Source organism: Neoarius graeffei, chromosome 13, assembly GCF_027579695.1.
Source record: "Neoarius graeffei isolate fNeoGra1 chromosome 13, fNeoGra1.pri, whole genome shotgun sequence".
Classification (NCBI taxonomy): Eukaryota; Metazoa; Chordata; class Actinopteri; order Siluriformes; family Ariidae; genus Neoarius; species Neoarius graeffei.
In genome coordinates, this window is record NC_083581.1 from 75,006,645 (window position 1) to 75,034,455 (window position 27,811).

Here is a 27,811-nt window from a genome sequence, read left to right on the forward strand (position 1 = left end):
GTCTGTGCCTTTTATTTCATTTTCCCTCTGATTGGCGCTCTCAGATGTGTGTGTGTTCACCGCTCGAGCGCATGTTTATGCGTGTGTGCATGCGAAAAGGTGTGAGCTGGCGCTCGTGCGTGCTTTGATTTCATAAGCTCACTGCATGGAGAGTAGTCGTACTAATAGTAATCAATGAGGTGCATGAGAACAGGCACGTGCTTTATTTCAGCTGCAGTATTTTGCTCGAAAATAACAGCGCATGCAGCTTTTTTAGTCTCGTTTAATGCAACTGAAAAGAAACTTCTTCAGTAAGGTTTGTAAGTTTGCACTCGAGAGTGGTTAAGTTGTTCTCGTGTGTGTGTGTGTGTGTGTGTGTGTGTAGAACAAAGCACTGAAAGCGCTGTGCACCCTCATTTGCAAATGAGATTCATTTGTCCCGCCCGGTGGTTAGTGACCCCGGGTGGTGCCATTCACATTTAAATCGACCCTTGTCTGACCCGTCTCAAGAGGTGGGTCATAAAGCTGAGTCAGACAATACAGGTTGACCTAAATCACCGAGTCGACACAAAAGCAACGTGGGTATAACCCTGGATGGACTTCGTTGTGCAAAGGGTTTGAGTGTTTTACTCCTCGGTTACTGTTTGAGTGAGATTTGGGGGAGGGGGAGGGGGAGGGGTACTGTGTGAGTGGGTGGAACTTGTTAAGAACAAATTGGTTAAAAAAAAACACACACACACACACACATTTTAAAATTGCTATGGAATAACACTTTACACCGGGCCACATCACACCACCCTGTCCCTGACTGACTGTTTTCCTGTAACAGCACTTCCTGTTGCGTTTTATTCTTGCATTATGCAGTACATATAATAAAACTATATCTCTTCCCTTTTCTTCACATTTCTCCCTTCTGTCATCTCGTACCAAAAATACCGTTTTGGCGCAAACTCATTTCATTCAGATTGACATAATCTCCAATTTTATTTGAATTATTTTACGAGAAATAAAACATCTGTCCATTCTTCAAAAAAAAAAAAAAAATCACAACTTTTTGTCTTGCAGGTTTAACAACCGTTTCTTCTTTTTTTTTAACTCCTAAAAACAGTGCTAAAGTGTCCACGACCATTAACCATTGCGGATTTTGAAACTTAAAATGAGGTCTTCGGTATGAACAAACATTTCACATGACATCATGCAGAACAACTTACAAAGGAGAACCGTTCCAGCAGCTTTCCCTTGTTAAAAAAAAAAACACACTGAAACAATACGATCTAAAGTCCGACACGGCGCACGCTACACCTTTGCTTCCTGCTGGAAAAAACATTCACACCCTCATTTGTGAAACTGTAAATGCAGTCTGACAGATAGTCCATGCAAGGCGCATTCCCGAAGACGCATGTTACACACATGCTGAATGCCAGCGTCACACTCTCTTACAGCTCTGCGATACGAAGGAGACGGTGAAGATGATGATCCTATTCTTGCTTTGCTTCCAGAGCCACAAAAGAAACACTTCTCCACGATGCACAAGCAAAGACACACACCCCCAACACACACACACACACACGCTGAGCAAGCGTCAAGAGAGAGAGAAGGAGAAAGAGATTGAAGTGGAGGGAAGGCGAGAAGGGAGGGAGAGGTGGGTGGGAGTAATCTTTGCAGTTCAGCCATTTTTGGTTATTTAAAAACTATTGCAGGAGAAAATGGAACCCGAGAGCACGCACCGAGAAACGGACATGAGTAAGAACACACTCTCGGAGGAAGAACAAACGCATGACAAAGTTAACTGTGCAATACGCTGCAATGCTGCTCAAGGGTCAAACAACAGCACAGGCGGCATATCCAAATCCCTCGCTCATGCTAGAAATTCAGTTTGAGTAAAAATGACTTGTATACATTTTAAAAAAAAAATCTCTGAAGTCTCAAATCTGATTTATCACAAGGTGTTGGTTAATTTTCTACAACAGCAGCTCTGACTGTGATTGTTCTGATACATCATCATTTCTATACTACTACTACTACTACTAATAATAATAATAATAATAATAATAGCTAATGCTGCGTTCATGTGCTATGGGAAGATGATATTTTCCAGTTGGGAAGTGGTATTTACCAGTGTGTTGTGTTCACATGCTTTTGTTGTTGTTGTTGACAAATTAAAGATGGTGGACCAGATTCAAGTTAGCAATAGTTAGTTAGCTATTGTTAGCAATAGCGTCTGCTCTGGATAGGTAAAAACAAACCATAACAACACATTTTTAAAGGAAACGGATTTCTAACGTATTATATTACACTTGTTAATGACGCAACATTGCATAGACACAAAAAACTACCCACTAATACTAGTAAAAAAAAAAAACTTTAGTAGCGTACAATGCTTAACATTCAAGTGTCTTGTACCGCTCGCCGCCATGTTGAAAAGGTTAAAGTTCATCTCATCTTGGCAACTCGTGTATCAAAATTTTCTACGAGTTGCCCAGTGGAAAATACCACAAGAGGGGGCGTTCATGTGTGCTTTCCATGTCGGCGTTTGGTATTTACCATAATTCCCATAGCACATGAACGCAGCATAATTCACAGGGACGGTCCACATAGTCCAAGGTAAATAAATAAATAAATAATGGATGTTTAAGCTGATCTGCTGTACAGTAGCACAAGTGCTAAAAGGTGCTAACTGCCTCACGGATGGAACACAAGCATGCTGTGGTGTTTGTTAATGAATAAAAATAAAAGGAACTGTTGACAAATTTTGTCCTGTACAATGAATAAAACAGTGAGACATTTTATTCTCGGAATAAGAAACGAGTGACGGTGTAGCTCACTCCGGCCCCGTCTAGTCCAGAAGGAACGATCTAAAGTGGGCCACCTTGTGCAATAAATGCTGTATGCGATATACACTATGTACAAGCTATATACAGAAGCCATATACACACCAGGAATACCGACCTATTCGCCAGAAAGAATCCAAAACGGCGAGAAGAAGCGATTTTTGTTGAACTGCTCACTCATTAAGGCTTAATTAGTCCATAACTTCATTAATAACTGTAATTAAGTGAATCTGTGTAGAATTCCATGCACCCTAGGTACCTCTACTTTCATACCATTAACAATCAAAATCGGTGAAGAATTGAGCGATGTGTGTGGAAACTGCTCCTTAGGGGTTGATTAATTACTCCATATCTTCATTATTAATTGCAGTTATGCAAATTCGGGTAGAAGCTACCGTATATGCGCCCCAGGCGGACCGACCTTCCTGCCAAAAAGAATAAAAATCGGTGAAGAATTGAGAGAAAAGAGGTGATTTTCCTGAAATGTGGGTGGACGATGAACAACACATGATGGCATAAACTCATCAGCTGTCGGCCAGAAGAGATAATAACTGCCATCGTTCTGTCCACATTCGCTGGATATGAGCAATCGCACGCTCTCATTGGCTGCTTTACTACGAAGCTATCAGCTCATATACCGTGAGCAGAGAAAAACAACATGGTGGAGCGTTTTGCTGAACCAACCGAGGATGAAATAAAAACTCTACTCGAAAACAAACCCCCCCAAAAAAAGAAAAAAGAAACAAATGAAAGTATTTGATGGTAAGAACATATATATTTTTTATTTTTCAAGAATTTATTATTATTATTATTATTATTATTATTATTATTATTATTAAAATGTTAAAACAAAACCCCCCCAAAAAAGCAACAAAATATGGAATGAAAGCATTTTATGGTAAGAATTTTTTTTCAATAATAAAAATAATAATAATAATATTATTATTATTATTATCATCATCATCATCATCACATTTTTCACAAAATCGCTCCTGTCATTTCGCCGGTTTGTTTACATTCTTCATCTTTAAGCATTAAAATTTGTTGAATTTTTTTTAGCCCGGTTCAAAAGCTCAAAGAAGTTTGAAAATGACAGAACTGAAATGTCCAAGGAAGAATTAAATAAATGTCTAAAGCCTAAATTCTATTCCTCGGCACGACAGCGAGACGGCACTTTCTAAAAATAAAACAACAACACTAAAGTCAATTTGTGCCGCCATCGATAGGTTTTTAAGAAGTCCGACTGAGTGCAAATTATTTTGTCGGACATATTGTATAAAGTTTTTTATTTATCAAATTTGCAAAAAATAAAAATAAAAATGCTCTGCTTCTCAAAATCCAGTGAATTTGGATAGAATAAAACAGTTATTCTGATCAATCTCATCGTACATGGATTATCGCCGACTATCAGCTCATGTACGACTCGATTTCGTGGAATAACTGTTAAATGTCAGTGCAGTCTGAATAAACTGGTCATGCGGAAAAAAATCATCGAGTGTATGAGTAAAGTGGCCACCACAAGACTTTCAACTGTACCCATGTCTGGAAACGGACTGTCGGGATGAACACCTTTCATTCCTCAGTTAGTGATTGGATAAATAAGTGCGTGTAATAATATTCCCTCTGCAACACAAATCACATCACAGTTCTCTCCAGGCTGAGCCAGCTTTCTGTGCCAGTGAATGCTCTCCGTGTACTAACCACCAACACTGCGATTTCGTTTCAACTGCTCTCTCAGCTGCAGTTATCTGACACGAGTCTGTTATTAGCATGTAAACCTGCAACAATACGATTAGCGCATCATGCGCCTGTACTAAAGTGGTTGAGAATAAAAAACCGTAAGCGCTTTATTCTCTTCAGGGTCGTGGTGAATCCGAAGGCTATACTGGGAACAACTGGGCATGAAGTGGGAATACACCCTGGATAGGACGCCATTTAACAATTATTCGCTGAAGGTGAAATGAATATGGGTGAATAATAAGCGATATGAAGTCGAGGTCATTAATCATGGGTATTCACTGAGCCTGAGGTGGATAATTATTTTAGTATAAATACACAGCTGATTATTTCAAAAATCATATTAAAAAAATGTATTTCAAACTTCAAAAGCGGCATGAAAACGCAATAAACGCGCGGCGCAGACTTGTGTCACTTATCTACGCCGAGTCATATAAAATACTTTGTTTTGAAATCGATAAAATAAATCAGAATTCCACTTTATCTTTGAATAGTTTTAGACCAAACTGCGTAGCACGTTTAGTATTTTTAGGAACAGCGTTTTCTTTCATCATTTGTAATTCTTCCTCGCTTACGGTGACGAAGCAATCGGCCGCCATTTTGCCGAGTCGCTCGAGGTGATTGTCCAGAAACAGTCAGAATCTCTCGACCAATCGGTGCGTACGATTTCCTATAATCACCTGCGTAGTTATCTCATCTCATCTCATTATCTGTAGCCGCTTTATCCTGTTCTACAGGGTCGCAGGCGAGCTGGAGCCTATCGGGCGAAAGGCGGGGTACACCCTGGACAAGTCACCAGGTCATCACAGGGCTGACACATAGACACAGACAACCATTCACACTCACATTCACACCTACGCTCAATTTAGAGTCACCAGTTAACCTAACCTGCATGTCTTTGGACTGTGGGGGAAACCGGAGCACCCGGAGGAAACCCACGCGGACACGGGGAGAACATGCAAACTCCACACAGAAAGGCCCTCGCCGGCCACGGGGCTCGAACCCGGACCTTCTTGCTGTGAGGCGACAGCGCTAACCACTACACCACCGTGCCGCCCCCTGCGTAGTTATACTAATCACTAATAACTAGAAGCCTTCACTTAAACTGGGACGAAACCAGAGAACCCATGAACCCACTCGGTTTCGTACAGACAGTAACCCGAGTTCAGGATCGAACTGTGTACTCTGGAGCTATGACACAGCAATGCTACCCGCTGTGTAAAGGCATCCAGGAAGAACTGAATAACCCGACCGTAACAACTGAAGGATGTCTCGGAGACATTCACACACTCCTTCACCACCACGGATATCAAGTCGAAGTGAAGTTATAAATGGGAGGCTACAAGATTCTAACATTCTATCAGGCTTTCCCTGATGAACAAACCAGTCACACGCTTCACCTTCTCCAGAGAAATGCAGGTGCATCGTGTCTTCTCATTAATGTGCAAATCATTAATCCGAACAGATTTCGTGTCCAGGCTTTTTATTTTTTTATTCAGAGTTTAACAGCAGACACGCAGGTTCAACAACCAGACAAAAAAAAACAAGATCAACTGTGAGCTACTGCTCACTTCCGTATCCCCGCCTCTTGCTTATATCAGACAGAATGCAAGCGATCGAACGAATAGGACGCTTATTATGAATGTTGACTTCAACAAATAATGAATCCTGAAACATGTAAGTAAAGAGCCGTGTCTCTCCACAGGGATTTCAAACAGCATCCTGGTAAACTGTCATTCTGAAATAGCAATTTACACTTGAAATAGCGTCAAAACCCACGTTACATGTTTCATAAATACATTCAGGAAGTCGATGTGCGACAGACCTGAAAACGGTAAACACGGTATAGAATCTCAAGCTGAAGTTTGATACCAAATATCAAGCAGCTGTGATTTGTGGTTGCTGAGAAAAAGGCTGTTTTGGATGGACGGTGATACGGACGGACAAACAGAGGTAAACCAGTATACGCCTGCTCCGAAAGTATAAGAAAAAAACTCCTTAACTCAGGGGTTTTCAAAGTGTGGGAGAGTCAGCCCCCCCTCGGACAGCAAATAAACAACAGCGCCCCCCCCTTACAATTTTTGTTGTTGCTATACTTAATGTTCCATTCATATTTTAAAAAAATGGTTGTTGTACACATTATTTTTTTCTTTTTCACATTTTAAACATCTGTGCTTTTTAAAACATCTTGTTTTACACATTTTAAACATCTCATAGTATCGTTAGCTAGCACCTCTTTGCAGACAACACACTGTGGCAGTGGAGCATCTACAGGTCCAGTCCATGAAAATCCAAACTTTAAATAATCGTGGTCATACTTCCTTCTTTTTCCAGTCCCCCAGGATTCCACGGGCCTTTTTTGTGATTGTTGCAGGCTAAAATGTCTGATGTTGCGGGGGTTTCCAAAAAAATTGCGATGAAAGTTGCGGTGTTTAGGTTTTTGTTGCGATTACATTGCGGGAGGAAGTGAAAGTTGCGAGAAATTGTTGCGATTTTCTCTTTTTGTGATTAAAATTGAGTGATATGTTAAATATTAAGTTATTAATGAAAAACTATTGATTAAAAAAACAAAGACACTGAGAAATGGTCCTATAAACAACTTTACCAATATAAAAGATTACCAGGACTACAGAAATGCAGAAAATTAGGCTTTACTTATCCAAATGCACCTGTTGGTTCTAAAGTTAAAGTGCAGAGAACCTCACAGCACAACATGAAGTTACCTTAAAATATAATATAAATGCCTCAGCTTTCATGTAAGAAAAAAAACTATTAATACTAGTACTGTGTGCAGGCAGTCTCTCCTGAATACTAAATTAAACAATAATTATAAACTAATAAAATAAATGGCTCAGGCTTCATAGAAGAAAAAAAACAATTTGAACAGAATCTCACAGTATGATGCTGAAGCTGCCCAAACAATGGAAAATAAAATACCATTTTGGCAAAAACGTTGGCATCCATTAACTTCTTGTATTAAGTAAAAAAAAAATAAAGTGCACACAGTCCTTCACTGTAAACATAACACACTTTCAGTAACAGAATTTAAGCCGACATAAACACTGACTCGCATATCATGCAATGTTGCCAGATACTGCTGACGTTTTCCAGTCCAAAATATATTCAAAACCCGCCAAAATGCACTTGAAACCGCCAATCTGGCAACACTGCGCGCATGTGGCTTCTCTTGAACATAGACATCCGGAAGTAAGGCGGAAGGTAGTTTGTCACCTCAAGACGACGCCAACGGTTGGTCAAATTTGCGGGAAAGTTGCGGTGATTGGATATAATTGCAACACCGCCCTGAATTCGCGGGGATTGGTTGAATTTGCGCTGAAGTTGCAAATCGCAACATCCTGGAGGCTCTGTTTTTTTGCTTGGCCGTCTCCTCACTCCCTGTAGCTTTAGGTACTAAAAATTGATCCATTTTGTCTCTCACGTTGCGCCCCCCCTGAAGAACTCTGGCGCCCCCCAGGGGGGGCGCGCCCCACACTTTGAAAAGCCCTGCCTTAAGTGATTTTAAGTTTACTACTGGAGGATTTATTTAAAAGAAATACTCTTCACGGCGATGCGACCCTTCTGGATGGACAATCTGCTCATTCAGAATCCCACCACCTGCTGCACTACACGCAGTGGCTGAGATGTAATCTGTCTGACAGTAAAAAGACTTTTACTATGCAGATTAATTATCACGCACAGACAGATGACAACCGAGCTTTTCTGAATTAGGAATATGCAGGTGTGTGAAGAAAAATTCCAGCAGAACTCGGCCGTATAACGCTTCTATAATAAGCAACAGTCGACCCTCGAGGTTGAGCACATCAAGAGAAAATCAAGACACTGGGCAGACTCGAAAATCTTGTACATGTGGCCAGAACACTAAGTCATGATGCCAGCGACTTGCTGATTTTTTTTTTGTCGAGTGAAAACATCATCCGCGACATGATTATATACGCGCTCATTTCTCTTGGCTTGTATTTAACTAGCTAACTAGTTTGTCACACGTTTATTATATTGTGTTAGTATTACTTTTTTTTAGTCCGGACAGTTCGATGTCCAGCTAACCACAACACGAGCCTAGGACACATACAGGAGCTTTAACTAGCAATAATTTACTTGCCGTCCCACGCACCAGACTTTGCACCATGGGGGGGGGTGTCCTTCAGTGCCACTGCCCCCCCAAACTCTGGAATTCTCTTCCTCAATCTCTCCGTGACTGCTCTTCTTTCTCTACTTTCAAATCTCAACTGAAGACTCTCCCTGTGTCCAAAATCACTCACTACTCACTGTATAGTGGACTCTATAGTGAGTTCGCCATTTTGTAGTGCTGTCCGAATGTATATAGCGAGAATTATTTATTACCCCCTATATAGATAGTGGACTCATAGTATCCCACAATGCACCGTGAAAAGTAGTGTACAACCGATGGTCACTAACCAAGCAATATACACTACCGTTCAAAAGTTTGGGGTCACTCTGAAATGTCCTTATTTTTGAAAGAAAAGCACTGTTCTTTTCAATGAAGATCACTTTAAACTAATCAGAAATCCACTCTATACATTGCTAATGTGGTAAATGACTATTCTAGCTGCAAATGTGTGGTTTTTGGTGCAATATCTCCATAGGTGTATAGAGGCCCATTTCCAGCAACTATCACTCCAGTGTTCTAATGGTACAATGTGTTTGCTCATTGCCTCAGAAGGCTAGTCTGGTTAACACCAGACCATATCACAAGTGAAATATGGTCTGGAATCCGCCTATTGAATTTCTCGTAGGGGAGGTGTGGTTTACGATTGTCACCGGCCGTTTATTGGACGTTGCGAATGTCTATCATTTGGCGTATACGTAGCCCATGGCCAATCATGGCAGTTGTACCCGGTGATGTAGTTAGAGCAACGAAGAGGCAACTCTTGATAGCATTTTCCTGCTCTGGACCAAGCTGTGCCGCAGAAATCCCGAGATCGCCTGCCTCCTTTACCTGGTCTTCCACCAAGGCAGTCAGTGGCGAGACTACCGCAACGATGGTAAACCCCATCTGCTTAGCCACTAAGGGGGCTAGTTGGTAAATGAGACTTTTACCAAACCCTGTCGGGAGCAAGGCAAAGGCATCTGTCTTCGTGTCAACGAAAGACTGTAACGCCAAACGCTGTTCTTTTTTTTAAAACAAACTTTCGCTCTAAACTATTCAGAACAGTGTCTAAAGCTTGATCGAAAGTTTGGTTCATATCGCTCGCCGCCATGTTAAATGTGATCCGTAAACAGTCCCAAATAAACTACAAGCCTCCGTTTGTCGAGTAGTACGTGTCACCGTCTTTCCACCCCTCCCCACTCTCTGATTGGCTCCCTAACTCAGGCAAGCCTTTAGACCATAGTTTCCATGCTGTCTTTTCAGATCGGAACGATTCTGCAAAGCAGCATGGGATTTCCCAGGCTATCAGAAGGCTAATGGATGATTAGAAAACCCTTGTACAATCATGTTAGCACAGCTGAAAACAGTTGAGCTCTTTAGAGAAGCTATAAAACTGACCTTCCTTTGAGCAGATTGAGTTTCTGGAGCATCACATTTGTGGGGTCGATTAAATGCTCAAAATGGCCAGAAAAATGTCTCGACTATATTTTCTATTCATTTTACAACTTATGGTGGGAAATAAAAGTGTGACTTTTCATGGAAAACACAAAATTGTCTGGGTGACCCCAAACTTTTCAACGGTAGTGTATCCCATCATGCATTGCGGTCGCACTGAAAGAAAAAAAAGTGTGTTGGGGTGAACGGATGGAGGATGAAACGCATTATAAACAAGTACAATTAAAAAGAGTAAGAGAATAGAAAATAAGCTAAAATTGAATAAGACATAAAATACAAGAATAAAAGTTAGAGTGCAGAGCGAGGAATTCATCAAAGTTGATCGAATAAAAGGCAGCGGTGAAGAAGAAAGAAAGTATTCAGCCTTGAGTTTAAAGAACTGAAAGACGCAGCAGACACAAAGTACTTTGTATTTATTAATGTGGGAAATACGCTCAGTATAATATGGATTTATCATAAAAATAAATGCGTGTATTTATTATTTTGAAAACCCACCAGCAGACTGACCTGGCACGTTTTAATTGTGCGACAGTAATGACGTAAATAACGGCGTGACGGAATCCGAAAGTGTTTTGGGTTTTTTTTCCATTTTACCAATGAGCTCACTATATAGTTTTCTATATAGAATTCCCTAGATAGTGAGTAGTGAGTGAGTGAGTGATGAACATGTCTCTTCCTCTCTTACTGCTTCGTCTATTTTTTCCCCTCCCTCCTGTAAAGCGACCTTGGGATTGCGAAAGGCCCTACTGTTATCGTTATTATTATTATTTACTTGGACTAACTAGTTACTGTATGATTTGTCCACCTCTGCTTCTGAGTTCATTTAAGCAGCGCAAATCGCAAATAAAAGAATCAGTACCTAAAATATTTATCACTTACTCCAAATGACACATCTCAGTTCTTCTTCCAGTCAAATGTAAAATAGACACATCATCTGGGATTTCCCGTCGCTTAAAAGTTACAGAAATAATACTGAATTTGATTCCAGTGATCTGATCTCCTCCAATTAGCCAAAACCAAAGAAAACTCCAGAATTCCTACTTGGAGGAACTCGGGATGATCTCAACTACGAGTTCCTCCGATTTCACCGAGTGACCTCAAATCAACATGTCTGCCCACAGCATCACCGGTAAGCAAAGGAGCATCTCTTATGTTTCAGTGAGTTTAACTGTGTCAATCAACAGACAGACATCCAGTTTGCTGATAAAACCTATAACGTTACCGATACACCTTCGGGACGCAAATATACATCATTCATCACAGGTAGCTGGTGAGCTTGTCACTAACAAAAAAAATGAACACGCAGGCTCCCGGGGCAAAATGACATCATTCTGAGCTCTCCGTTCCCATTTCTGAGGTAAGACAAACGCAGTATAACGTCCACTATGTTTCAGGTACACATACAAAATTATTTTAAAGAGATGCTAGCATGCTGCAATGTCAGTTTATATGGCTTTAGTATAAATACACAGGTGATTATAAAAAAATAAAAAATAAATCGCACATGCTGATTCGGACTGTTTCTCAATAATCACCTCGAGCGACTCGGCAAAATGGCAGCCAATCGCTTTGTCGCCGTAAGTAAGGAAGAATTAGAAATTATGAAAGAAAATACTGTTCCTAAAAGCACTAAAGATGCTATGAAGTTTGGCCTAAAACTATTCAAAGGTATGGCAGAATTGTGATTTATTTTATTGATTTCAAAACAAAGTATTTGTCTTATCTCAGTTATTATTTAAATAATATTAGCTGGTGTTGAGTCGTACATCAGATATATTCCATTCACCTAGCATGATGCTGAACGAGTTGAAGACGAGCTGAATGGAATATATCTGATATACCACAAAAAATGCCAGCCATTATTCATCTCATCTCATTATCTCTAGCCGCTTTATCCTGTCCTACAGGGTCGCAGGCAAGCTGCAGCCTATCCCAGCTGACCACAGGTGGCACGGTGGTGTAGTGGTTAGCGCTGTCGCCTCACAGCAAGAAGGTCTGGGTTCGAGCCCCGTGGCCGGCGAGGGCCTTTCTGTGCGGAGTTTGCATGTTCTCCCCGTGTCCGCGTGGGTTTCCTCCGGGTGCTCTGGTTTCCCCCACAGTCCAAAGACATGCAGGTTAGGTTAACTGGTGACTCTAAATTGAGCGTAGGTGTGAATGTGAGTGTGAATGGTTGTCTGTGTCTATGTGTCAGCCCTGTGATGACCTGGCGACTTGTCCAGGGTGTACCCCGCCTTTCGCCCGTAGTCAGCTGGGATAGGCTCCAGCTTGCCTGCTACCCTGTAGAAGGATAAAGCGGCTACAGATAATGAGAGAGATGAGAATCTTCCGCATTTAACAAAGCAAACCTGGCGGCCATGTTTGTTTATTTACAAATTGTCCCAGTTGCTCGCTAGGGCAGAAGTTTTACGTCTCCGACGTGTAACGTCATGTTGCCTTGACAACCGTGCAATATTGTAAACCAGGGGTTTTCAAAGTGTGGGAGAGTCAGCCCCCCTCAGAGAGCAAATAAACAACAGCGCCCCCCCCCCCCTTACAATTTTTGTTGTTGCTATACTTAATGTTCCATTTGTATTTAAAAAAAAATGGGTGTTGTACACATTTTAATTTTTTTCTTTTACACATTTAAAACATATGAGCTTTTTTAAAACACCTTTTTTTACACATTTTAAACATCTCATAGCATCGTTAGCTAGCACCTCTTGACAGACAACACACTGTGGCAGTGGAGCATCTTCAGATCCAGTCCATGAAAATCCAAACTTTAAATAATCGTGGTCATACTTCCTTCTTTTTTTGCTTGGCCCAGACTCTGTCTCCTCACTCACTGTAGCTTTAGGTACTAAAAATCGATCCATTTTGTCTCTGGCAAAGGCTAGCTGAAGTTCGCTAAATGTCCGCAATCGTAACTTATTCTGGTTTATTTTTCCTCACGTTGCACCCCCCCAAAGAACTCTGGCGCCCCCTAGGGGAGGCGCGCCTCACACTTTGAAAAGCCCTGTCGTAAACCATATTCAACGCTCATTCTCCATTGGGTAGAGTGACGTAATACACGTAGGATAAGCGACATGCTAACAATATTGCATGCTATCAAACCAAATGAATGAAACCCGCTAGAAGGGAATAGAACACGTTTTTATTCCATCGAAAAAGTGGAATAATAATCACCAATATTCACTTTCAGCAAATAATTGTTAAATCTCTCGTTCGAGAAATCAGTGAAAAACAGGTTCGATGTGTCTAAGCGATATAATGATCAAGTTTTGAACTTGCAATGTCATTCAGTGAGAAAATCCCATACCACTCGACAACCAAAAACCACGTTCGAGCTTGTGAATTCAGACGTCAGAGTTAACCTCGATAAAGGCGATAAAAGGTGAACGTAACCACTACTGAGAGCAAATGTGTCTTTCTTTCCCCTCTGACGAATTGATCCGAACGTATTTGCTTTTGTCCGACTGCTGCTTTAGGAGTAAATCCTCCTGCATCACCGTAGCAAGGGTCACTCATACTGGCTGACAAAATGTGTTACTGGGGAAGAAAATACGACCAGCAATTTCAAAGGTCTGAACAGAAGACAGCTCGAAAGGTTCCTTATGCTGGAGAAATATGAAAGCGGAATCGTACGCATCCTTCTCCGAGAAGGTTTTAATACCTTGTTGGGATAACGTCAGATGAGTGTGATATCGAGGTGACTGACAGTCCGAGCTGAATGCAAATACAAACTACTGTAAGTAATGTCTGGACAACAAACTTCACGATATTCCCTAGTGGCTGAATTACTTTCCTGTCCTTGGTCCAGTAGAATGTTTTGTGGGTGGAAAATATGCAGGGAGTGAAACACACACACACACAATCGGAAGAAATCAAAAGCAACCTGGGATATTATGCAGCTAATTTCCTCCCCTAGAAATTCCATCCTCGAATGGAGCACTACATTTCAAAGTGCGCTACAGAAAAATCCTTGGCTTTGAGAGAACGCATGGAACAGCGCAGACAACAGGGTGGGAAAATATGCAAATCAATAAATAACCTAGTTTCTTCTCATCTCTTTATGCCTGTTTTGCACACACACACACACACACACACACAAACACACTTACTGTGAAGATGCGGCGGCCCGTCCGGTCGAAAGCGACACAATATACCGAGGACAGATGTCCCAGAATCCTCTTGTGCATCTTCATGTGTGAGTAAACAGCTGTGGGGACTAGCTGACCCAAACGGTACGAACCATTCAGCTTCCGGCTGTAAGCTGTCTCCACTACACACACACACACACACACACACACAGGAACAGATGGCTAAAATGATAATCGCAAGAATTTGTCTATATTATTAAGCCAATTTACGAACAAAATGATTTGATTGCGGAAATTGGCTTTTTATTTCACAACGGATATGATCAACATATATGCTTAAAAATGACACCTTATTTATCATAATAATTAAGTATAGATTTTAAGTGCTAAATATAAACACAATTACATTAGAAATACAGTATATCTATAAACCACCATGGTATGCAATGCACAGAGTTTCTCATTTAAATCTAGGATTAACCAGGTCCGTAAATAAATAAATGCAAGTTCAGCATTATAAGACTGATCATGTTTATTTAATTGAGGAAGCCAAAAACTGAGACTGAAATTAAAACCTTATTAATTGGTGGGTGGTTTGATGCGACACAACATAACAGGGTTACTATTACCACCCTCAAGTTGATTATTTTCCTATAAATGCACTCCCTGAAGGGTGTTTTATACGACAGAAATTGGCCAACAATTACAATTTACTATTACTCAAAAATGGTCATACTTTTCATCCATTTATAGATACATTTAATGTTGCCAAATGTCTACAAAACTATTTAGTTCCTGTTATTTACATAAGAACAGCCATAAACAACGTCCCTCTTGGGCCACTCCATTTTGTTTTGGTTTTTTTTCTTTCTTGTCGTTAATAAGACAAAAAAAATGCAGCTTGTCATGTTACCAAGAAACCGTGCTCGCGAGAAATCTCTGTCCTGAAGATGTCAAAAAAAAAAAAACTTACAGCTAAAGTTACACAACTTTACCTCTGAGTTGACTGACTCTGGACACTCCTTTTAAAAAAAGCGAAATAAACTTCACCATAACAATCAAACACTTTTTCAATCTCTTGATGCAGACTGTCTGTCTGTCTGTCTGTCTGTCTGTCATACAAATCCCTGTATTAGCTGTTACTATAGAAACAGTAACAAATTCATACTAGTGCATTAATAGAAACCCTTGCACCTTTGGACTATTATCAGAGCTACTGCTAAGGACGTGTTTGTGTGAACATTGGTGATGGAAGCAGAACAGGCAGTACCAAATCCGGGCGTGCTCCATCTGGAAGATTTTACTGACTTGCATTTTTGTTTTTTAAAAGAGAGAGAGAGAGAGTTTGTTGTTTTGACATCAAAAGAACTTGCGCAACATTTTGAGGAGGAATGATGCCAGGCAGCGCTCAATGCATCACAATGAAATTTGACAAATCTGTTGATGATTTCTCCTCTGATTGAGTAGTGGACAAAAGAAATCCTCAGACTTCTCTATTCTGAATACATTATATGTCAGACATTATATTTCATACCAATATCATTAATGTCATTATTAACGACTCGCTTCAAATCGGCGTTCTGCTCTACACTAATTCACCAATCAGAGGTGGAAAGTAACGAATTATATTAACTCACGTTACTGTAATTAAGTAGATTTTTTTTGTGTACCGTATTTTCTGGACTATAGAGCGCACCTGTATATAAGCCGCATCCGCTCTATTTTTTAAAAAAAATTAAAAAAAAGATATACAAGCCGCACCGGGCTATAAGCCGCAGATATCTATGTTGAAAAATTAGATATTTACTGCATGTACAGAACGATTTTGTACTGTAAATGTACATGTATGTACCTGAACAGATTCTTTCCGAACAGTGCCTTTTAACACAGCAGCAACTTTGCTGATTAAAACGGAACAGAACCAAGAGAAAATAACCGGTATTTATTTACCTTCATTTCTCCTGTGTTTGAAACCACAAGTCACTTTAATCATCTTCGCTGGATTTGAAAATAATTACCAGTTAGTAATTTGTCGTGCGTGTTCTATCTGCTAAAGATCTGCTAATTCTTCTTTGCATTGATTTTTCGTCTATCTTATTTTTGATTCTACTTCCGGTTAGAGCGCCCCTAGCGGTGGAAGAAAAATCCACAGAATAGCCGCACCTTTGTATAAGCCGCATGGTTCAAAACCTAGGAAAAAAGTAGCGGCTTATAGTCCAGAAAATACGGTAATTTGTAATTTTTTTAAGTAGTTTTTGAAATGGGTAACTTTACTTTTACTCAAGTACATTTTGAACCAAGTATTTTACTTCGCTACATTCGAAAACCGCCTGTTACTGAGTAAAAAAATTAAATGCAGGGTAAAAAAAACAATTGGCCTGAACTGAAAGGAAACTGGCGCAGGCGCGCGCACGGAATATCCATATTAGCCTACATGTATCGTTGGATGATGGCTGGTGCCGAGGTAGCCGAGCAAGAGATAGAGGAGGTCATGGAGGAGGTTGAGGATTGCCAAGAAGAGAATTCCCGTGGACAGCGAGGGAAATCCTTGGCCGTATCTCAGCCAGTACTTTGCATTCAAACGCAAACGAGGCAATAACATAATAATGCAATGCGAAATGCGCCTGCCCTGCCGTACAGAGCTATCAGTCTACAAAACTTCCACATCAAATCTGCGGAAGCATGTGGTGGTAAGTACTGTAGATATGTGCATTTACCTGTGTATCCCAGACGTTATATTTATTGTTTGGTTAAAACCTTCCACTGTTGAGTAAAATGTGCCTTCATTATCAATTCTTTTGGCCGCCTAGCATCCATACTGATCACTAACGTTTCAAGTGAAGTAGCCTAAATGAAATGAATCACCTCACGTTTACAAATGTGTTTTATCAGAACGACAGTCAGAAATAATACGAGTGCATGGTTTTAGTTGCAGTTGGTCTCTTATGAAAAAATCCTAATTCCTGTATAGACTCGCTCCTGGGTTGTTAGCTGTAGCCTGGACTCGAGCTTTGGGAGGTCACTGATAGGCCATCAAAACATTTTCATTGTCTTGGATACTTTGTTTGAGTTTGGTTTTCTTTTCTTTTTTTATTGTGGTGTTTGAGTTGGACCATACAATTCAGAATTTGGCACTTTGCTTAAAAATGTTTTATGGGGCGGTCTCAAAATAGTTTGCACATTACCTCTCGACAGGTTGTAAACATTATGCAGTTAATTTGTCAGTTATATTTTCTATATAAGGAAGAGCACAGTGTTACTAAGGAATCGCTTAGCTGTCTTTAAATCGTGAGAGCCCTGGACACTTTGAGTTTGGTTGGTTTACGTTTCATATGTGTCATTTAGTAAGTCTGCTTTAGTGGCATTAGATTAGATTAGATTAGATTAGATCAGATTAGATTAGATTAGATTAGATTAGATTAGATTAGATTCACTTTATTCATCCCACATCGAGGAAATTCAAGTGTTACAGTAGCAAGAAAATGTCAAACAGATAACAAATAAAACTGAAATACAAATTAGACAAACGAAGGATTAAATACAGAGGGCTATTTGCATTATCTACCGTGAAAAAGTATAGAATAATTGCCTTATTGAGAGGCTCGGAAAAATTGCACATTACAGGTAGACTCTGTATATATACACACATATACACATAAATAATATTTATATATATATATAAATATAAATATAAGTATGCATAAAAATAGCAGGCGTTTGTCAGTAAAGAAAAAAATGGATGATAGAATTTACAAGTTATGCCACTTGTACTTGAAAATGTTTGATGGGGTAATCCAAACAAAGCTTTATACATTATACTGCCTGGAAGGTTATTATGTGGACTAATAGTTCATTAAAAACAATTTGATTTATGACTTGTCCTTTCTTTTTTTACATCAAATAATTGAAAGTAACTAAGTAACTTTTACTCAAAGTACATTTTAAATTGAGTACTTTTTTACTTTTACTCGAGTAGATTTTTAGATGGGTACTTTTACTTTTACTTGAGTAGAATTTAAGCAAAGTAAAGATACTTTTACTTAATTACAATTTTTCAGTACTTTTTCCACCTCTGTCACCAATTAAATACTCAATATGTCTTCAAGTCAGTTTTTTTTCTTAGTGAAATACTGTACGATTCGTTTTTGGTTTTCATTTAAAAAAAAAAAGTATACAGTACCAGTCAAAAGTTTGTACACTCTTACTGTACTCATTCATAGGGTTTTCTGTATTTTGCATTTTCTACACTGAAGACCTCGCAACTATGAAATAACATCTGGAACATATATGGAATTATGTGATGAACAAAAAAGTGGGAAATATGAATTATATTTTGTTTTTAGATTCTTCAAAGTAGCCACCGTTTACCTTGATGACACTTTACACACTATTGTCATTATCTTAACCAGCTTCATGAGGTCGTCACCTGGAAGGGCTTTCAATTAACAGGTGTGTCTCGTCAAAAGTTAATTAGCGGACGTGTTTCTTGCCTTCTTAATGCGCTTGAGATCAAACAGTAAATAATAATAACAATAATAATACTACAGTAAATAACCCTATTACACACCACAGCTGTAATAATCCATGTTATGTCAAGAACCGCTCAATTAAATAAAAAGAAACGACATCCATCATTACTTTAAGACATAAAGAAGTGACTTTTAATGAATAAAAATAAAGAAAAAACACTCAATTAGAAGGTGTGTCCAAACTTTTGACTGGTGTGTGTATGTGATAGCCCTGGTTACTAATATGACGACCCTACGGCGTTTCTTTAAACGTGCTATTTTTTTCTGATTTTTACCCCATTTTCCCACAATGTTATTCACACCCACTAGCGAGAGGGTGAAGGTTAATATGTGATTCCTCCAACACACATCTTTTCAAACTGCTGCTCATGCTACACATCATGCTACAATTTCTGCCCTCTTCCACATAAACGAGCTCATCGTTTCCTGTGATTGAGTAATATCACTCTGATTTGATTGGCAGAAGACACAGTGCCATGCTACCCTAAAACCTCACTATCTCCTGACGATTTCCTGTTGTGCCACTCGTGACTCATGAGCCCAAAAGCGCTTTTCAAAAATAAACATAAAGTTGACCTGCTATTTAAGGGCCAAGATGTCATTTTTTGTCTCCTGCCTGAAGGATTAATCACGGTTGCAATAAAAACTCGAGCAAGCCTTGCATTTTCTCTTCTACTGATCCCACACCCTCTGCTGAACATGCTCGTTTCATGGGTTCCCTTTTTTAGAGAACGGGGCTGAACCAAACAGCAGCTTCGCCTGAGGGTGAAGCTAATTTCCAAGAAATGAACAAGACCAAACGCATGCCTGTATTACAGTATTAAATACCTTTTAAATCATAGGATTATTACTTATTTATAAACAGCTTGTAGCTTATTACAGATCTGTAACGATTCACTTTTTTTTTAGGAAATGCTGAACACGATCGCACAATTTTTTTTTTTTAATACTGATTTTTTTTAATGCAGCAGGAATTAATCTGTGTAATTGACAAACAGGTGTGTGAAAACTGTACCTCATGAAGCGCTCGCTTACTGTGCTGTTCTCTTAATTAAAAAGGAGTGTGATGGTGCCAATCAAGCGGCCGGTTATTTAATTCTTTAGGGTTATTATTCCCGATAACCTGCCACCTGTGACTTAATACTCCCCGCGGTTTACAGTTAATTCTACAGCTACATCTTAATCTACACAATTCCATCTTTCTGTATGAATGCCCACTCCAGCCAATAAGAGAAGGCTTACCGATGTTGGGCGGGCTTCCATAGATGACAGGCGGCTCGGGTGGCCTGCCAGAGTGCAAGGCTGCGAGGGCTGAACCCTTCCATACCACGTGCTTACAACCTGTCAACAAACACACACACACGGCGTGAGAAAGAGCTCCACTGTGACATGGATGTACAGGCAAAATCCCGTAAGCTGGATCAGCTTCTTAAAGTACAACAAATTCCCTGCTATCGGTCTTCTTCAGGTAAATAAAATATACGAATATTTTTTTTTTTAACCGTCCATAAATTTTAAATTGCATTTGCATTCTAAGAAAGTCATACAGTACACTAAAATGCTAAAGATTTAAAGAAAATATGCAAAAGGCGCTTAATGTTTTCCATACTCGTTCATTCAAATTACAATGACACTAAAAGTACATGGAATTATTTGCACATTCTTTTTCATCGCATCTTTCGTCTTTGGTTTTTTTTTTAACCTCTCCTTCTGTCTTCCTTTTAATTATGTTCTTTCTAATTTCTTTCATTATACTCCATTTATTTTCTTTATTTATAGCTATTATATGTACATGACGAAATTACATTATGTTAACAACAATAATATATTTATTTAACTATTCCATGCTTGACTTACCTGGATTACTTTGCACTATGCACCTATTTTTGTTGTTGTTGTTTGCTTGTTTTGTGTTTACATTTTTTTATCTGTTTTTGTACTATGAGAGCTAAGTGAACCGGAGTCAAATTCCTCGTGTGTGTCCACACACCTGGCAATAAAAGTGTTTCTATTCTATTCTAATAATAATAATAATAATAATAAAAAAATGTATTGCCTAAATACATTTTAAATGCAGAGAAAGAATTTCCCCCAAAAATCACTCCCCAAATAAATAAATAAATAAATAAATAAATAAACAAGCAGAATCTAATAAAAGGTAATATTATAAGACTCTAATAATCCAAATTAACAAGTAAAAGGAGAGGAGGAAAACTGGAAGTTAAATTGCATTAAATGTAATTATACACATAAAATTAACCTACTGATACTTGTGTGTGTGTGTTTTATATCTTAGTGAGGACCAAATTTCCCCGCAAGGAAAGTACCTGACTGTTTTGACACTTGCTCAATCCCCATGAGGAAAACTAAGTGTTTCCTGTTCATTAAGGTTAGGTTTACATAGTTCAGAGTCATAACAATTGTTTTTAGCAGAAGTAATAACTATGGAAATGCAAGGTGCTCACCAGGACCGTAAGACAATCTTGTGTGCGTGTGTGTGTGTTTAAGAAAAATCGAGCTCACTCTTGTTGGTGCGGAGCAGAGACTGGCGCCCCACTCCCAGCAGTGAGTTGACTCCTGGCACGCTGGCAGGAACCTCTCTCTCCAAAAGAGGACCAACTCGCTCACACACTCGCAACAGGTGATCTGGAGAAGTGTGTTTGTACAGTTTGACCTGTATAAACACACAACCAGTACGTTAAAGACACACATCTATACCACACACACACAAAAAAGCACTTTATATTCTAAATATCCCACGCACAGTACATTCATCCAGACAATAACACTTCAAAACAAAATTATATTTTATCTCAGCACCAAAACCTTGCACTTAACAATTACTAACATTTTATGACACATTTCTATAAAAACACAACGTATGCCTACATGATGAGAATTTATATCACTTATATTTAGAGTAAAACAAAAACACACACATGTGACTGATCTTAATATCCGGGATGTTAGTATTTCGAGTCTCGTGACTCAGAGTTCATCCAGTATTAAGGGATTGTGCCATTTTGAACATCAGTCAAATCAGGTGATGAATAAGAACACAGAACTCTTTATGAGGTGCTTCATTTTCCACACTGCTCTTTATCTGCCTGATCAGCAGCCTATTCCAACGCCTGGCTACTAATTAATGAGCTTTTAATTGCATTTAGCAGCATCCTATTGGACGACACGAGACAGTCCCCCGCTCAAGCAAACACACGCGTGCGCACACACAGAAACAAATAACCATGTGCTCAATGAAGCAAACACACACCGGTATCCGTGTGCGAACACTGTGTTTGATTTGTGTCTTAAACCCTCTTACGACCACGTGCCATGAAACAAAATCACGGTGTGATCAGACGACATGGAGACTAATGAGTCTTGCTTCGTCCTGCAGTCATAAGGATACATAATAATGATTCATGATACACGCTTTGAAAGAATCATGATTAAAATGATAATTACTGTGCGTAAATATAACAATCATGAACACCGAGTCACTTGCATTGTTGCAGTTTCAGTTGATGTCACAGCCTTAATTTATTAATTACTGCTTTTATATATATATAAAATTTCTGCTTTGGTTATGCTATTGCTACTGTTTAATATCAATTAATTGTTGTTATTACTATTAACATTATTAGTAGTAGTATTACTATGGGTGATAGTGGTGAGACACCATTAAGTGGTGATGATGATAATAATAATAATTATTATTATTATTATTAGTAGTAGTAGTAGTAGTATGGGTGATGGTAGTAAAACACCATTAAATGGTGGTGGTGGTGATGATGATGATGAAGATTAATTATTATTTTTAGTAGTAGTAGTAGTATTACTATGGGTGATGGTAGTAAAACACTATTAAGTGGTGATGATGATGATTAATAATAATTAGTATTATTTTTAGTAGTAATAGTAGTATTACTATGGGTTATGGTAATAAAACACCATTAAGTGATGATGATAATTAATTTATTATTATTATTATTAGTAGTAGTAGTAGTAGTAGTATGGGTGATGGTAGTAAAACACCATTAAATGGTGGTGGTGGTGATGATGAAGATTAATTATTATTAGTAGTAGTAGTATTACTATGGGTGATGGTAGTAAAACACCATTAAATGATGATGATGATTAATAATAATTATTATTTTTAGTAGTAGTAGTATTACTATGGGTTATGGTAATAAAACACCATTAAGTGATGATGATGATGATAATTAATTAATTAATTAGTAGTAGTAGTAGTATGGGTGATGGTAGTAAAACACCACTAAATGGTGGTGGTGGTGATGATGATGATGAAGATTAATTATTATTTTTAGTAGTAGTAGTATTACTATGGGTGATGGTAGTAAAACACCATTAAGTGATGATGATGATGATAATTAATTAATTATTATTAGTAGTAGTAGTAGTAGTAGTATGGGTGATGGTAGTAAAACACCATTAAGTGATGATGATGATAATTAATTTATTATTATTATTATTAGTAGTAGTAGTAGTAGTAGTATGGGTGATGGTAGTAAAACACCATCAAGTGGTGATGATGATGATTAATAATAATTATTATTTTTAGTAGTAGTAGTATTACTATGGGTTATGGTAATAAAACACCATTAAGTGATGATGATGATGATGATGATAATTAATTAATTAATTAATTAGTAGTATGGGTGATGGTAGTAAAACACCACTAAATGGTGGTGGTGGTGATGATGATGAAGATTAATTATTATTTTTAGTAGTAGTAGTAGTATTACTATGGGTGATGTTAGTAAAACACCATTAAGTGATGATGATAATTAATTAATTATTATTATTATTAGTAGTAGTAGTAGTAGTAGTAGTATGGGTGATGGTAGTAAAACACCATTAAATGGTGATGATGAAGATTAATTATTATTTTTAGTAGTATGGGTGATGGTAATAAAACACCATTAAGTGATGATAATGATAATTAATTTATTATTATTATTATTATTATTATTATTATTAATAGTAGTAGTAGTATGGGTGATGGTAGTAAAACACCATTAAGTGGTGGTGGTGATGATGATGAAGATTAATTATTATTTTTAGTAGTAATAGTAGTATTACTATGGGTTACGGTAATAAAACACCATTAAGTGATGATGATAATCATCATCGTCATTATTATTTATTTATTATTATAAGTAGTATTACCATAGGTGGTCGTAGCAAAACACCATTAAGTGATGATCATCATCATCATCATCATCAGTATCAGTATCACTATAAGTAACAGTATTAAATGCCATTAAGTGGTGATGATGATGATTACATTATTACTATTAATAGTAATTATTGTTGTAGTAGTAGAAATACTTGTTGTGGTTGTATTAAAACGTTAAGTGATGGCTATTATTATTATTATTATGATATTTTTGTAGTAGTAGCAAGAAGAGTAGAGAAATACATGAGTTATAATTAGTTATAATTAGTAGTAGTAAACTTATTATTACTGAGTAATGGTAATAAAACGCTATTTAAATTTGTATTATTATTATTATTATTATTATTATTTATTATTATTATTAGTAGTAGTAGTAGTAGTATTAATGCATGCTGTAGTGTGAAAACCTAAATAAATATCAGCTTCACTGTCGTCCAAGAAGAAGAAGCAGAAGAAGAATAGGGGAATAACCCGAGCGACGGCCCCAGCTGGTTTAATGGCTGATCCTCAGAACTCGCTCTCATGTCTCACTCGGGCCTGAGTGAAGTGTCGGTGAAGGCGGCGGGGACAGCGGCACCGTGTCCGAGTCCACGCCGGAAAACAAGCGCTGCGAGGCGGCTGAGCGAGTGAACTGCAGCCGCAGCCTTCCGCTCGCACACACACACACACACACACACACCCAGAGCGAGGAGGCTCTGTTCCTAACTAACCAGCGGATCATCTAACCGGCCTTCAGTGCCGAACAGAACCGGACCACTGACACCACACACTGCTCACTGAAGAACCTACTGATCTAGATCCGGTTTAGGACGGAACCGTAGGACGCGCCACAGCGGCGTTGCCTCGGCAACCATAGGCGGCGTTCTATTGTGATATATTGTCTATGCGGCTTGGGACGCGTTGAAGGAAGACAAAAAACAAAAACAGCCAAAATGTGTTGGAGAGCAGAGCAGAGTCAACAACCAACACACACACACACACACACACAGAGACAGACAGACAGACAGCACGCCTCCTCCATAAGAGCAGGGCAGAGCGCGGACTCGGTTACGTAACTGATCTTCCGGAGAGGGGGGCTGGATCCAACCGGGGCAGGGGGGGCTGGATCACAACCCTAAAGTTTTTATAATTTTATCAAAAACATTTTTCATCCATCAGTCATGAACATGAAACGCTTTCAGACCGAAGAAACATGGCATTCATACTGAGAGTAATTAATTAAATTTAATTAATGTATAAATATCCTGGTTAATCAATAAGTCACCTTCAATTAAGGGGAAAAGAAAAACTCGTCCTTTAGCTAAATGACGAAAGAATAAAAAAAATTCCATCGAATCCCCCTCCAAAAAAAAAAAAAAAAAACTTGATCTCAACCTAAGTGTTGTTAATGCACTGCTCTGGTAAACTTCTGTCCAAAAAAAAAGGAGAGTAAATAAAATAAATGGTGTGTTTTACACTGTCTGTGGTTGTATTGCATGAAGCAGGGCGCCTCCATATCCCGCCCAGCTCTCACACACACTCTCACACACACACACACACACACACACACTGCGCACTCCCTCCCACCACTAACAGTCCTCACATGCAGCTCATGACGTACCTTTATTTCTAACACATTTTCCCAACTCCTCTATTTAATCCTAATCCACAGAGCTGTCAGTAAACTCAGAGCTGCTGTAAACCCAGCGCCACTTCAGGGTCACCACGGCTGAGCTTCCTCTCCAGGTCAATGTTTTTTGTTTTATTTCAGTGTGTTTTTTTCTCTTTCTCAGATATATGAGAGGTTTTTTTCCCTTCCTGATTTAAAAATTGCGGGAAATTCAATTTCTTATTTTGCTCTCCAAAAACTTTTTCCTCAGTTATAGGGCATGCCTTACCAAATTCTCATAACTCCCAGGGTGTTCCTTTCCAGTCCAGTCTATCCTTTTGGGTAACAACTGGAAAAGGGAAAACAGTGTTATCCATCTCGTATTGTAAGAAGGTCGAGGTAAGGATTTAAAAACGATAATAAATCATGAAGGAACTGAGCGACGGATGGAGGTAAAGTACAGCGACGATGCAACGCCGAGTCAGTCAGTCAGTCGCCTTGTGCAGCTTACCTCCTTCTCCTGAACCTCCCGAATGAGGGTCTGAAAAAGACACAAACACGCAAAATTGTGTCATAATTTCTTCCAGGGATGTCCCGAATAGTCTTAAATGATAAAATCGCGCACCTCTGCCGAGTCCTGACAAGGTCCAGCTTCCAAAAACCGGGCTATTAGGAAGTACAGTTCTGCGCGAAGGGGGAAGAATACACATATGTAGCTACGTTAGCTTTGAACAAGGGCGCCTGTGTGTGTGTTGTGGAAACACAAACGTGTCAAAAATATATATATACACCTTCGACGACATGTTTTTACTCACCGGATTTCAACTGCGCGGTGTGTTTGCTGTCACTAGCCATGTTTTGGTGTCGGTTTGGGGCGAAGGAGAAGGTGTGTGTGGCCGTGCCGTGCCGCTGGCCGCCCTGTAGTTGTCAGTGTTTGTTCGCCACCACCAGGAAGAGCTGCGCCTCCATTCAGCAACGCGCACGCACACACAGGGCAAACAAGTAGTTCCGGCTTTTGCTCCTCAACCGTCACTTGCGCGCTCGCGACAAATAGTTCCTGTCTTTCTTTCCCATCCTGCCCGGTAGTGATCCGGATAACCGGCCGCGGTTCGCTTATTTTAAAAGCGCAATCGGTTTGAATTTATACACCGGACTCGGTAAAGCCCATCAGGGACGGTTTTTCGGTTCCATAAAGCGCGAGCGCGAGTAGTTTCTCATGCTCTCTCTCTCTCTCTCTCTCTCTCTCCTTCCTCACTGCGCAGGAATACCAACCTAGAAGGGTGTTGTGTTGTGTGTTTTTTTTTTCCCTCTTTGCAAATGCTACACTGCTAACATGGACGGATTAACCCGAGCCGTGTTGCTCTCACATCGGATTTTATTTCTTTTCAGTCCATTTCCTAACATTTACCAACTTTTTCAAATCCATTTCCATTTCACATCGCTTCCTGTTTCTGTCCAGCCCGATACCTGACTGCCATGTTGTCGTGTTAACTGACTAAAACAACGATTTTATGTATTTACTCTTGTCAAACGTCCTCCATATTTATTATCTACATTATTTGTTCGTGTTCAACCCTGTTCGGTTTGCTCTAATGGCCTTGAGGGTTTAATAAGCCTTGAGAACCAGTCTAAGGATTTTTTCTTAGGCTCAGAAAGTCGTCCATTTCTCTCCTAAATGGGAACAAGGCAGTAAAATGGGGGAAGGGAAGTAAAACACGGGGGATGTAATGAATTAAAGCTCGTCACTTTCACCAATCCACATCTAATAGACACAAAACAACATGGACGACTTAGACAAAAGACCACAGAGGATGTGTTTTCATGCACACATCATACACTAGATAAAGAAGTCTGACCTCAGCACTTCATATAAACACTACTGTACAGTGTCACTCAGTTAGGGACATTATATGGATATGTATATATTTATACAGATATATATTTATTCCCCAGTGGTTCAGTCATGGGTAAGATCATGAGGATAAAATAAATGGGTTTAAAAGCAGATAAATTCCCATTCCCCTCCAAAACACACACACACACACACAGTCCTCAGTCACGCACGAACACCTACATTCTTGAATCCACAATTAATTTCTAAAACACCTGAGCTTAACTAACTCCACGTTATGTGTTTATACAACAGGCCTTAGTGATGTGTGGCAGGGGTTCACAAACTTTTTGCAACCTGGGATAACTGCACAACAAATCCTGCACACCGCGTCCAAACATAATCCAACGATTTTTAAATGATCAGTCTCGTCGTTTTAAATATGTATAATTA

General features: G+C 39.1%; 1 protein-coding gene and 1 long non-coding RNA gene across 4 annotated transcripts in view; one reads left to right on the forward strand and one right to left on the reverse strand.

Moving 5' to 3' along the window:
* phip (pleckstrin homology domain interacting protein) overlaps positions 1-26,502 on the reverse strand; it is a 157,467-nt gene extending 130,965 nt beyond the window's left edge. For 2 of the 3 annotated variants that reach the window (XM_060938514.1, XM_060938513.1), the window contains exons 1-7: positions 26,343-26,502; positions 26,153-26,211; positions 26,039-26,068; positions 25,817-25,876; positions 21,263-21,413; positions 19,982-20,080; positions 14,232-14,392 (exon numbers count right to left, since the gene is read on the reverse strand). In XM_060938514.1, the coding sequence (XP_060794497.1) occupies positions 14,232-14,392; positions 19,982-20,080; positions 21,263-21,413; positions 25,817-25,876; positions 26,039-26,068; positions 26,153-26,211; positions 26,343-26,382 (600 nt within the window). In that variant the 5' untranslated portion in view covers positions 26,383-26,502. Of the gene's footprint in view, positions 1-1,190; positions 1,514-14,231; positions 14,393-19,981; positions 20,081-21,262; positions 21,414-25,816; positions 25,877-26,038; positions 26,069-26,152; positions 26,212-26,342 lie in introns of those variants that run through there. The other variant, XM_060938515.1, reaches the window with a different exon arrangement.
* On the forward strand, positions 20,114-22,311 carry LOC132897135 (uncharacterized). Its single transcript, XR_009656250.1, has 3 exons — positions 20,114-20,207; positions 21,036-21,128; positions 21,248-22,311. It is a non-coding gene; the product is annotated as an uncharacterized LOC132897135 (long non-coding RNA).
* Positions 26,503-27,811: the final 1,309 nt, after the last annotated feature.